The sequence below is a fragment of the Montipora capricornis genome, chromosome 11 (assembly GCF_036669925.1).
Source record: "Montipora capricornis isolate CH-2021 chromosome 11, ASM3666992v2, whole genome shotgun sequence".
NCBI classification, from domain to species: Eukaryota; Metazoa; Cnidaria; class Anthozoa; order Scleractinia; family Acroporidae; genus Montipora; species Montipora capricornis.
Window position 1 is genome coordinate 38,336,625 of NC_090893.1, and position 14,179 is coordinate 38,350,803.

Below are 14,179 nucleotides of genomic sequence, written 5' to 3' on the forward strand. Positions count from 1 at the left end.
CATAAAAATGACTCTGAAGGCTTTTGCCATTTTAGTCTCCATTGCAATGCGTGAGTCTGCGAGCTTCTGCGCATTTGGAGTTAGTAAAAGAACACCGCAATACAATGCATCTATCGTACGTTATATTTTGACGTTTTGAAAATACATTCGTGAGAGTTGTAAGTTTATTTAGTTTGGCTTTGACACTACAAAGTCCAATATTTCACGGCTTTGTTCATCAGCTGGTACGTGTAGCTTTCTGTTTGGAGTTGATCTTGGAGGAAGATCTGCTGGTGGCTGAGTGGATTCTCTTTAAGTTGGTTTCTGTGGAACTTAATCAGCATCGGTCTTATTTCTTTTACCTATTTATTTTTCTAAGGGGCCTCCTCAGGTTTTTCTTTCATTGTTTTGTTGAGGGAGGGGGAGGTAACACAAATGTGGATGGCATGATTTTAGAGTCAACTTAAGGATGGAGCCTACAATTATTGTTATTGCCCATATGTTTTGCACATTTCGAAATACTCGGGTTTCCCATGGGTGGTGCTTCCTAATACAGGGATATGTTTGCGTGGTTTAAAACTATGCGGAGAAAGCAGAACTCAGCAAGTGCTCTTGGTATGCAAAAAGAAAATTGAGGATAACCATCCATTGTCCGGAGCTTCAATTTGGAAAAGAATGCTATACATTGCTTTGTATTTTACAGCTTTTTACAATATTGTTGATTAATTAACTTTGAAAAATGCGTGGCTACTCCCAATTTTCTTTTTGGATTTTAATAAAACTTGTAAGATTTGCTATTCCCGCACATTCGTAAACCGGGAAGAAATACCTTTGAAGTAGTGAGCACCGTCCTTAAAAAGGCCGCGGTTTCTGATACTGGACAGTTGACATTAAACTTTTCGAAGTAAACATTACCACCGTGAATTTTTCTTACCAAACAGAGGCTGCTGTCTTTAGCTTATATTCAGGCTACTGTCACCATCTGTATCATCGTCACCGTCCATAATTGTCAGCATAAATTCTAATTTCTTTTGCAGGTCTTCCATGGAAACACTGGGCGAAATGACACTGTCAAGCATAATCTTGAGGAGGTTATCATAGCGAGCTTCGTCCGCTTTCAGCCGACTGACTTTTTTGGTCATAAGGCATTGAGAGTTGAGCTCTATGGAGCACTTAAATCTCTAGGTAACTCGTGATCTCTAGTTTTGCAGATCCATCTGCATGCAATTATTTAAAAAGACAAAATTAGAAAAGAAAAAATTAACCCCATTTTAACTTTTTCTTTATGCGTATACGTTCAGGAATACTACTTGACAGCCTTCTGTTAGTATTGTAAAAGTTCAACATATTCTCTACCTCTGAAATGACGGTTATCAACGATTCCAAATTTTCTCTGGATTGACTGTTATCGTCAATCTAGATTACTCTGTTCCAGGTCTTGTGGTAGCAGATGAAAAGAAGTTGCATCCCTGGACGGGATATGAACCTGGAGCACCTACTACGAAGGAACTGTTTTTATCCACGTAAGAACTAAAGATCGACTGGCTTACAATTGCACCAATTATTTATCAACACGAAGTAGTATATATAAAAATCATTGCTGAATAGTGGTTAAGTCTAGTACTTGATTTAAAATGGTTAGCTTTTTCTTAAGGTTTGGTAATCCACATTTTCTCCTGTTTAAACTTGTTTCTTAGCAGGTGATAATACACATTTACTGCGACATTCGGAAGAAAAAATGTATTGACGTAATTAAAAAAATAATTTTCTGGCTATAGCGCTGCGGTACTCTAGTGGTTTGGTGAAAGGGTTATTCATCGAACATTCCCAGGTTCGACTCCAGCGAGTTTAGGCATTGGGGTTCAGATTTTAAAGATAAATATTCATTTCCCATAAGCCCTATCAAACGCTAAGGGTCCTAAATTGACGATGATAGTCGATTTAGGGAAACTTTGGAATTGTAGATAATCGTCAATTTAGAGGTAGACTGCATGGGTTGAAAAGTTACGTATAAAGAACGATTTTCTAGCACATTTGAATTAAGCAATGGTGTTTCTGGACTTGCGCGGCATTCTTCTGTACTCAGCAGTTCCTTTTTCTTCATACCAGTTCCTGTTGAAGCTCCTATTCTTGTCAACTTGACTGCACAATCGTCGACTAGTGTCGCTGCCTCTTGGAAACTTTCAAAAAGGTACTACAACGAAAAAAAGTTGATATCCTTTAAACTTCTATACCAAAAGGAAGGCTCCAACGTATCAGAAATACAAACTATCAATGATGCCAAGAACGTTCGAACTGAGAATGGTCTATTGGTTTACTCCTCGGAAGTCACAGGGCTTGAGAAATTCACAGAATATGAATTTGAAGTGTGTGTCTTTAGTTCGGTTGGGAATGGACCAAAGAGTCCCTTAAAGATTGCAAGGACATTGGAAGATGGTAAGGGTGTGTAGCTTTTAATGAGGCTTACTTTAGTCTATTAGGGACAATTACATGTACCGGTATGGTGAATTACAGCAATGAAATCACAATTTCTGATGTTTGTGGACACAGCTGACCCTTTCTTATACTTATAGACTTCTATCTCCAATTATTCCATATGTTGTGGGAGAAAGTAGTCAAATGCAGTTGAAAGAAATTGAGATATTTGCAAATGTGGAATGCATTGCCATGATGTTTTTGTTTCCGATAAGCCATCTTTCTTCATTTATAATGTCACTTCCTTCATCAAATTGATCTCTTTTTGGGGAAGAAAGGAAAAAAGAAAGTTACTATTCAATTTAGAATGGTTGAATCGCTTTTCTTTTATCTCATTTCATGGGAAACGTTCATTCTGATTTCTTGTCTTTGTTGCATTTGAAATATTTCAGTCCCATCAAAAGCTCCTAGCAATTTTACAGTGACTGCAAACACATCTACAGTTATAATAGCGTCCTGGAAGCCTCCTTCCCCCGACTCCACACATGGAATCATTAGAGGATTTAAAATATTCTTCCGGAAGAAAGGCTCCGATAACAGACCAGAAACCATTTTTGTTTCCAACGCCTCCATGCACATCATACCAGTCACTGGATTGGCTAAATTTACAGAATATGAATTTCATGTGTTGGCCTTTACGTCTGCTGGTGATGGAAGGAACAGTTCTGTTCAATTTTCAAAAACAAAGGAAGACAGTAAGTTGTAATGTTTAAATTGACTTTTGAAATGACAAGGATCCCTTGAAGTTCGGCCTTTCACCCATTTCATTTTAAGTGTTGCAATGTATAGGTAAAAAACGAAAATCTTTGTTTTAAGGCTGCAGATTGTACCGTTTTATTACATTACATTGCACCCATTTCATGTACGTGTATATACCACTGGAATTGTTCCAGTCATCACTTTTCTCCTAAACTTTTGGCTACAAAAGGAAACCATTTTATGGAAAGCATGAACCTATACGTATTTGAGCTGCACAATAGAATAAAATGAAATTTGGAAAGATCATTACGGTTAGTTGAGCAATGGAAAGGAAGCCTAAAATATCCAGGCTTGAATGGGATTCGAACCCATGACCCTGCAGTTGCACTGCACTTGCTCTACAAACTGAGTTATCAAGACAACTGGGAGCTGGTCACTTGTAAGTAGAAGCCTGAGAAAAATCAATGCGCAGTGAACTGGATTCGAACCCATGGCCATGCGATTGCACTGCACTTGCTCTACCAACTGAGTTATCAAGCCAACTGGGAGCTGGTAACTTGCAAGTATCTCGTCCGTGATGATTTTCTGGAAAGATCATCCCAGTTAGTTGAGCAATTCATTCTCTACCTCTGAATTAACGATAATCGTTAATTCCTAATCAATTCTGCTCTGCATTTACTATTACATTTATCGTTAATTTAGATGACTGAAAACTTGATATGGATTATGGAAAATGGTCATATATTTTTTTAAAAGATAACCCAAGTGTATGGACGTAGGACATGACCCGGGGAATGTTGATTAATTTAACCTGTCACCTAACCACCTGACCACCACACCTCTAGCTGTCTAGGGACTATATTTTAAACACTATTTACTGAAACTGTATTGTCACTCGGCAACAAACAATATTAAACACTGCAAATGGTCAGTTACCAAGCTAAACATTTGAAAATCAAAGCTTATGCCTAATTAATCTAGCTTAGGCCTAATTACTCAGCAATGATATCAACAATTCTATAGGACACTTTAAGAAATCCTTTTATTGAAAACGCGGAGTCTTGATCTTCAGTGGTGAAGCAGAACGAGGCAGGACTTAGCAGGACTTATAGAGTTGAAACTCCGGCTTCAAATCCAATCCACGGCTACCACAAGTCCTGGGGCACAGTGTCCTAAATTGACGATAATAGGAAATTCAAAGCAAATTAGGAATTAACGATAGTCATTTTTTGGAGTTGAGATCGTGTCGAGTTGAGTCACCTTAAACAGGTGCAAAAGAAGCATCTACACTTGTAGGCTTGGAGAAAACGACGAAAGAGCGGAAAAAACATGAAAATTTGTATTTAAGCATTTTACCACGAATGTTAATTTTTCTTTTTTTCCCAACATTTCTTTGCGTGCAAGTTCTGTTTAAGTGCTGCCTACTTTATGCATCATTGTGGCTGATGGGGCTTTTTGTGTTTTAGTATGTACACATCATTGCCCACTGTTAAACAATGACTCCAGTCAATCTCTTTTCCCTTTCCTTAGAATCACCGTTGTAGTTAATATATCAACTGAAGATGGTTATGAAACTCTACTTGTTTCATTTTTTTTTTCTTGTTTTCTGTTTTGGTCCTCAGACCGTGCACAAACCCTTCCCTTCTTCTAAAAGACAACCAATCCGAAATGTTGGTTCATTTATTCAAAACTCAAATATGAACCGAGGACAAGATATTGTGCATGGTCACGGTCAGATTAACATGAAGTGTGAAAACATTGTTCAGTCCATGTATATAAGCTATGAAAAAGCACGCCCTGCTGGTAGCAAGTCAAGTGACTAAAGAGAGGAGATATTTAAAAACCTCGTAGATTTTGGGAGCTTATATGTGACAACCTGTTGTCAGGTGACTCTGTAACCTGTAACCGAGGTTTCGGCTTATTGCTTTTGAAGCGCCCAAACTTTGCTCATTAACATTCAATAAGTCCCAGCAGATCACAACTGCCAGGGTTAGGGTGTTCTTTCTTTTTTTTTTTTTTTTTGAATATCAACTTAACCTATATTATCGACAGAACGACAAGTTCATTAAGGAGCGTGAAAAAACACAATTTGTTACTACCAAGAGTGTGAAGGGTTACAACAATACCTTATCTGCCCTCTAGCAAAGCTCTTTTCTTGACACTGAAAAACAAGGACACTTTCAAAAAAACACTTAAAGCTGGCTAAGAAGTATAACCTTTGTTTTACAACAGCTACTTCTCTCAGTCTCAAGAGACGTTCTTTCATCCATCACTTTCCAATTCACATGGGACCAGATTTCCAACAAACACAAACAAGATGACAGTCTGACCTAATTAAGGCTGTGTGTATTTTCCTAAAAGTTTCCAAGTCTAAACTATTGCTGTATAACACAACATAGAATCTATTTTTAGTAATGCTGAACAACGACTACATGTCATCTGACAGGATGTGGCGATATGGATCCGCATAATTCACTAAAATCCGCATCCTCCGCATAATTACGATATTTTCCGCATAAAACAGAAGAAATGCCTGATATTAGTGATAAAACAGCTGCCTACCACCCTCACAAACTAAACGCCAAAGAGGGTGACTATTATTTTTGAAACGCTTATTTTCCTGAACATCGAAGAAAAAACGCCAATTGGGTTCCAAGCTGAGAGGTCGTAAGCAGTTTCCACACGTTTTTCGGCAATGAGCCTGGACACTAGTTAAACCGTGTTGTAAATTATAATTTCATAACATACCCTGGGCTCGAAATTAAAGAAAAATCCAGTCGCAATTTTGCGACAAGATATGAAAATTTAGTTGCAAGTTATAGTTGCAAATAGGCCATTTCCGAGTTCATGTCTGCCTCCTCTTTAAAGCGAGTCTAAGTATGAAGTTTTTCTTATGAAAATTAGCTTTCATTCATATGTAAAGTAGAACTGATTACCATCACAAAACCTTCGCACTTAGACTCGCTTTGAAGAGGAGGTAGACATGAACTCGGAAATGGCCTATTGAATATCACGGGGAAAATAGGAGCCGGCAATATATATGAGTAAAAAACCACCCAAAGTGGTGAATGATCGAGGGAATGGATCGCGGTCCAACCACATTACAATTTTGTTCCATATCTCCAAATTGAAACGAAATTCATACCAATATTAAAACGAAATAATTATTTATCACTTTATTTATTTTAGAAATATTTACGTCTAAATGCCTTTAATTTAACGGTGAAAGCTGGCAGAACTGCGGCTCTTCCAGATAAATTATTTTGAATGGCCCAGGGAAAACATTCAGTCGCAAATGCAACTGTATTGGTTGCAATTTCGAGTCGTGACTTACCATAGGCATGCAAATACATTGGACGGGCCTAATTATTGGTTTTATAAATTGTTTAAATTTCTGCATAATCTGGTGTAATATCCGCATAATCAACGCATGTTTACGCACAATATGTCTAGGATATCAGAGCCCCTGAGGCGAGCCACAAAGGTCTAAACAACTCTTTTAATACAGCAAGGAATACCAACACGATTCACACACCTTGTCTTACGTTCCCCGGATGTACTATCGCTCTCATCCGCTGACCTAATACAGTACATCTTTTTCTCTCTTTACCTTAATGCCTACCGTCCAATATAAAAAAGTTAACTATGCAAACGCTTCTTAAAACATGTCTGAGAACTCTTGCTTCCATACCTATACTGAAGAAAACTTAATGTCAGTCTGGTAATATTAATACAAGACTCTTGCAGTTCAGTAATTGCTTGAATGTCACTCTCGCAACCCAACGACAGGTTCGATAATCTAAAGTTGTCCCAGTTTAGTATAAAACATAATCATTTGGCCGTTTTGGGCGGCTAAAAATTCTTCCTGATCTCCTCAAAGGTTTATCAGCTGGAGAAGCAACAGAAGGACCAACTTCTGGTGTTGATTCTGCCATTTGTACAGGATCCTCCTCCACAGGCGGCAACTCAGTTGCTTTGGTTTCGTTTCGGGGTTCTGCAGCCTTTAATGTACTTTCCCGGTCTTCTCGGCCTGGTGTTAGAAATGGTTTGAGGTGCTGAAGATTTCGCTTGTACTGAACCCCCTGTGGTGACTGTACTACCACCTGGTCTCTGTAACGAGAAATTACTTCATAGGGTTCCTTCTCATATGAAGGTGACAGTTTATTTCCTTTCTTCTTCTCAAGTAGAACCTTATCTCCTTCCTTTATCTCTCGATCCCTTGCCCGAAACTTCCCATCAACATAGTCTTTGTTAGACTGTTTCCTTTGAGTGTCCCGATCACGGACTGCCTGATCACTTGCTTCGATGTCCTCTTCCTCCACATCAACAAGCTCAGGCATTTTAGTGGAAGTCTTTCTCTTCAAAACAATTCCACAGGACTCTTTCCTGTGGTTGAATGTGGTGTTGAACGGTAATCCAACAAGAACTTGTTTAGCTCATCCCTCCAGGGTTTTCATTCGTCGTGAGCTGCTCTGACAGACTTCAACAATGATCTGTTTTGCCTTTCCACTTCGCCATTAGCCCTCAGCCAAAGAGGTGTCGTCTACCGGTGCCCAACTCCCATTTCCTCGAAATATTCTTCTACTTCCTTGGATACCAGATTTGAGCCAATGTCAGTACGAAGTGGGCATCCAAGCAATGAATGATGGCTTTGCTGGTGGTTGTTCAGAGGACATCAACTTCTATTCACTGGCTATAATAATCAACAAGTACTAACAGATGTTCACCAGATGGTGATGGACTTAGTAGATCCATGGCCACTTCTTCCCACGCTTGTTTGGGAAGCACTGTTGGCTTCACTGCGGTGGTGGGACATTCATGGTAACTAGCTGGTAGCAGTAACACTCCACACATCTCTCTGCGTCACGGTCCATTCCGGGCCATGAGGCCTTCGTGCTAAGTCTTTGCTTCATCTTAACAATTCCCTGGTGCCCTTCATTCCCCAGGCTAACAACTCTCTTGCGAAGACTTTTGGGGGACAACAATTCCTGTTCTTCTAAGAATCACATGGCCAATAAAGGTCAAGTCATTGCGCACAGGCAAGTATGACTTAGGAGCACTGTCCCATTTGCCTTTGATGAGACAATTTCTGACGGATTGTAACTCTGGATCCTGTGCCAAGATCCGTTCAAAGCTCAGTCTCAAAGCTGTAGGAACAGCATGCAGAGCTACCAAATGCAAGTATCTATCATCTTGCATGGTCTGATCTGAGGCAGATATCTTTGTCAATCGGGAAAGAGCATCTGCTATATTCTTTCTTGAAGGCACATAACAAACTCGACAGTTATAGGGTTGAAGACGCAGAACCCATCGCTCTATCCTAGCTGAGGGTCTTGACTTGCTTGAATATTTGACTTCAGGGCTTCATGGTCGGTCACAAGTTCAAACTGGGGTAGCCAATACAGGTAGAGGTGGAGGCGTTCACAGGCCCGCACCAAGGCTAGTGCTTCCTTCTCCGTTTGACTGTAACGACGCTCCACATGACTCAAACTTCGACTGGCATAGCAGATGGCACGACTCTCTCCACCCTTCCCTTGCACAAGATTAGTACTGCCCCAAGTCCCACGGGACTAGCATGAGCAATAACACGGGTAAATGCGTTCTTGTCAAAGTATGCAAGAATTGGAGCACTGGCAACTTGACCCTTCAATTTCTGAAATGAAATCTCCTGGTCCTCTCCCCAGACGAATGGCTCTCCTTTCCGTGCAAGTCTCCTAAGGGCATCAGCTGTTGTCGCAAAATCTGGAATAAACCTGGCACTGAATCCCACGAGCCCCAAGAAGCTCCGAACTTCTGAAGGGATTTGCGGTTGACTTACTTCAACAACAGCTGTCACTTTTTCTCCCGTCGGCCGGATTCCATGCTTGCTAAGCACAAAACCCATAAAAACTACTCTCGTCATTCAGAATGTGCACTTGTCAGCGTTCACAGTCAATTGTTTTTCACTAAGTCGCTTTAAAACACAATTTAAATTCTTATCATGCTCCTCCATGTATTGGCCATGAAGAATAAGATCATCTGCTATGTTATCTACCCCTTGCATACCTGCCATTGACTGCGTGCTAATGAGTTGGCACTTTTTGGGTGCAACATTGACACCAAAGCTTAGTTTGTACCGGAAGATGCCATTATTGGTGGCAAGAGCGCTGATATCCCTTGAGTCGGCATCCAGTTCAATTTTGTGAAAATCCCACCTCAAATCCAATTTGGAGAACACAGCATTTCCGTTAAGGCTCTCGAGTAATTCATCTACCATTGGTATGGGCAATCTCTCACTGATAATGGCCTCGTTAGCCCTTCCCATACCGACACATAGTCATATGTCACCTGATGCCTTTGGTGCAACAACGATAGGGCTGACCCATGCTGTGGGACCCTGAACCCCTCTCAATGATGTTCTGTTCAAGGAGTTTACTAACTTTGGCAGTTACCTTGTCTTTCAATGAAAAAGGCACTTGTCACACCTTCTGAACCACTGGAGTTACACTAGGATCAATATGTAGCTTTAACTAGTAGTTCTTCAGTTTCCCAATCCCTTGAAATACAATGGGGTATTTTGCTTTGAGTTGAACCACAAACGAGCCGTCAACAGTGTTACAGTTCCGTGTATTGACAGTTTCTGCTTGGCCTACAAGGAGAATTCCTAGATCTGTGGCGGCTGAATAACCCAACAAACAACGCCCATTTTTGACCACAATGAAATTTGCGACAATCTTTTTCTTGATTATGGAAACTTCTATCTGAAACTGGCTTTCAACTTTACGTTCTCGGCCTCCATAAGCATACAACTTTTTTGTTCATGGTTGTAACTCTATCTTTGGTGTTTAAGTTCTTGTACAGTACTTAAGTTAACTAGATTAGTTGCTGAACCTGAATAAATCAACATGTTTCTGCTGACGCCACCAATGCTTACAGATATCACTGGCTCAGCAATAAATGACAAAGAACATGTCTGTTCCTCTATAGTGAAAGCAAATGCATCATTCTCACCTGAGTTCTCAAACGACCTTTAACAAAATTGGCCTGTCTTCCTTTACCTGGACGCCCCTGGCTTCCTCCAGATTTTTGGCTGGTGCTTTGTTTTCCAGGCTTGTAGCTTTTCCCTCCTTTGCAACAACTAGCATAATGACCATGCTTATCACCACTTGGCCACCATTAAAACATGTTCCCTTTGGATCCATTTCCCTAGGTTTTCCAACCACATTAGTGCTTGTTCCGGGCTCTTGATTCGGAGTAATCATTTGCTGTCCTTGCTCACGCCAGGCTTTCCATTTTCGAACTTTATCTAATGCAGCCTCCAGAGTAATATTATTAAGCTCCAGCAATTTCTTTTTCAATTCAACATCTACCAACTTTTCAATCAGTTAATCGCGTAGATTTTCGTTCAAAGATTCACCAAAATTGCAGTGACAAGCTTTTTTGCGTAAATGGACCATGAATTTGTCATCTTTTTGCCCCTGCATTGGTGCTAGTTGACGAAAAGCATGGCGCTCATACGTGACATTGTCGTCGGTTCGAAAATGAGCATCCAGTTTTCGAAGACACACTGAGAAGGCGTTATCGGTCTCTGTGTTAATCGGTCCAGGATCTTGAAGATCTTCGTAAATATCTTGAACTTCCATACCTGCTAAATGAAGCAATATTGAGCTTTTTTGCGGGCAGCGTTCGTAATTCCCTTGCCATCGATGTAATACTGGTATGATCGTTTCCACTGTCGCGAGCCAACGTTCGATGACCTGAGACGGCGACCCTGTCAAATCCAAAGGAGGCTGCGCTCTTTTTACTGAATTCGCCATCCTCGTCGGCAATTTGTAGGATATCAGAGCCACTTAGGCGAGCCACAAAGGTCTAAACAATTCTTTTAATACAGCAAGGAACACCTACACGATTCACACACCTTGTCTTACATTGCCCGGATGTACTATTGCTCTCATCCGCTGAAGCCCAGCATAGACTAGAATAAGTTCTTATTAAAATGTTTTATGTGACTTGATTATGACAGAACCTTCTCGAATTTTCTTCAAATTTTCTTATCCCTGAAACACAAGTAATGCGACTTAATGAACAGGGCTCACTTATTGTTTTTTTCTTCTTTAATTTTAAGTTCCCTCAAAAGCTCCCAGTGGATTTATGGTGAAAGCAAGCAATTCTACAAGTATCACAGCATCTTGGCAGCTTCCACCTGCAGACTCCAGAAATGGAATCATCACAGGATTCAAATTGTTTTATAGACAGAAACGCCCTGACAACCAACCTAAACTTCTTAACATTTTCAATGCTTCCATTAGAGCAGAAACTGTCAGCGAGTTGATGAAATTTACAGAATATGAATTTCAATTGTTGGCCTACACCTCGGTTGGCGATGGACCAAATAGTTCTGTTCAGTTGGTTAAAACAATGGAAGATGGTAAGTGGTATTATCATTAATTCATGAGTTTTTGAGCGTTCTTTCTTCACCATTGCGTACCACAAATCTTGTCCTCTTTTGTACAGCAAAATTAAACTTAATTTGATTAGCAATGTAGTGCTTATCCGTGGTCAATCGATTGACTGGCAAGTGGTTGATTGGATGATTTACCACCTGATTAAGATGCTTTTGCTGCTTGATGCTGTTAAAGCCATTCATCCTCAACACATAATTGCACAGATGCATTATTTATAGTGTTGATTTATCTCAGTCTATCTTTTATCTCTTAAATTATTTTGCTATGTTCCAGCTCCATCAAAACCTCCCAGTGGATTTATAGTGAATGCGAGCACTTCTTCAAGTGTCACAGCATTTTGGCAGCTACCACCCGCAGACTCCAGAAATGGAATAATCAGAGGATTTAAGTTGTTTATTAAGAGGAAAGAGACAGGTGACAAACCAGATGTTCAACTTATCGATGTTTCCAAACCTTCAGTTTACACAAAGACTATTACTGGGTTGCAAGAATCTACAGAATATGAATTGCAGGTGTTGGCCTACACTTCTGCTGGTGATGGACCAAAGAGTTTTGTTCATGCAAAAACAAAGGAAGCTGGTAAGAGTTAAATAATTGTTCGAAAGATCAACACAGGGTAATAACCTAGAGTTAACTTTTTTTTCTTCCGTGTTTTTCTCTTTCTTACAATAGTATACTGGTAGTAATTTACAATGGTAATTGAGTGAGTGGAGTGTAATTTGGTCTGAAATTAGACTTGTGAAATCACAAATATTATTTCAGTCCAAAATTGCACATGACACGAAGTTCAATTACCACTTTTATTACATCCATTTGGAAATCGCTCAAATACAGGATTTCAGTCAGTACGAATAGTTTATTAATCCAGTTGCCGGTTTATAAAAAAGCGAAACCAGAAACGCTTTTACGTATCATTTTCTATGCAAAACAAAAATTTTCGACACCATTTGTGAAAAGCTCAGTCATGCATGACAACGGAAAAATACGTTCCATTGAAGGAAATTCAAGTCCGATCAAAAAAAAATTAAACATGAACTTTACTACACATTGGCTTTCTTTGTATCACATTTTCTTGAAATTTCATTGATTACTTTAAACAAGCCTTGAAATCTGATTGGTTGTTTTGTTTTAATGTTTCTTTGTCATTGGCTGGGGAAAAGGTGAATTTAGTGCAAACAAAGTGGGATTCCTGAATAAATCGCACTGCTGAGAGGAAGGATCACCAGCGATAATACAAAAGTTAAACTGTGCTGCTGTTTCTTTTATATCATTTATGTCACATTGAAATCTGAACTGTAGTGTCTCCGTGTTTATCAGGGGCATAAAAGGCCAATAATATCCAGAGACTGGGGAAAACGTTCATAAAAAAAAACGTTGCACTGATGTATAATCAGTGATAATGTTTCATGTTGCACATTTTTATCGTTGTTGCATGTGAAGTAATCTGCAGATATACCTGTTCATGAGCGTAATTGTTCCTTCGTTTTAAATACACAGTTACTCAACTACTTTACATGTAACGCTATCTGACGTTAATCTTAATGTGCTTAGAATTTCATGAAAACTATGGCATTGAAAATTTGATTCTTTCTTGTACCAATAATAACTTGTGCCATTTTTGGACCAGGTTTTTCCATGGCGAGTATTCTTGGTTTTTCCATGGGCGGTGTATCTTTTCTGGGCTTTCTACTTCTTGTTGGTTTTTCTTGCCATAAAAAGAGAAGGAAGAAGCGTACTGCAAAGTGGTAAGCTTTTTTTCTTTTAACTGATAAGATAATACAATACTTCTTTTTTAAAACTAGGATAAAATAAAAATGATAATAATGAAAAAGAAAACCTTTTATTCGTAAAAAATGGACAACTATGAGTTTACAAGATACGGCACCTAATCGTTTCTAGTTCTTGCTCAAAGACGCCGCTCATATCCGCTGGGAAAATCCCAGTCTAATTAGGCAACTAAAACATACGGAGCTTACTCTATCTCTTTAGCTACATTTATGTTTTAGTGTTGTTTTCTGTAGTTTTTGTGCTCACGGTCTAGCCCGTAATGCAAAATGTCATCTGGATTGTCTGAGTGAGTGAGTGAGCGAGTGAATCACTAAACTAATGAGGTCTTTCTGCAATTTTAACAATTGATGTCCATTTTACAGTTATCTGTCTGCGGCCTACTTGTTGCCTTATCCTATCTTAATTTTCCTTACATTTACTTTACATTACCTTTCCAGGCAGGAGTTTATACCACCCCTTGGAAAATTTGTTAACTTGATAAAGCTTGATCCATTGCACAGCATTAACAATGGTTGGCAACAGTGGTTTACCAATTGCTTGACTGTCGCCATGCAGTACACAAATTCTAATCAATTGAAGGCTGCAGTAGTTTTATCAGATTTGCCAACTTCCTGCCCTATAGTTACGTTCCTTAATTGTGTAAAAGAACGCATGAAGTGTGGACGTCTGTACAAAAATTTTTGCCGTTGGTTTTCTGAGAAGCGAAAGAAAGGGCTTCAATACAGTTATCGTTTTACAGGTTTGGAGTCCAAGAGATTTTGTTGGAACTTTGGGCTCCTAATTGAAGTCCTCTT

The 14,179-nt window shown here is 39.4% G+C and overlaps 1 protein-coding gene across 6 annotated transcripts in view; it reads left to right on the forward strand.

Moving 5' to 3' along the window:
- LOC138024923 (cell adhesion molecule DSCAML1-like) overlaps positions 1-14,179 on the forward strand; it is a 147,073-nt gene that overhangs the window by 88,997 nt on the left and 43,897 nt on the right. For all 6 annotated transcript variants that reach the window (XM_068872123.1, XM_068872122.1, XM_068872121.1 and 3 more), the window contains 6 exons: positions 1,017-1,164; positions 2,089-2,415; positions 2,847-3,149; positions 11,258-11,560; positions 11,871-12,176; positions 13,225-13,342. In XM_068872123.1, coding sequence (XP_068728224.1) covers positions 1,017-1,164; positions 2,089-2,415; positions 2,847-3,149; positions 11,258-11,560; positions 11,871-12,176; positions 13,225-13,342 — 1,505 coding nt within the window. The remainder of the gene's footprint in view (positions 1-1,016; positions 1,165-2,088; positions 2,416-2,846; positions 3,150-11,257; positions 11,561-11,870; positions 12,177-13,224; positions 13,343-14,179) is intronic.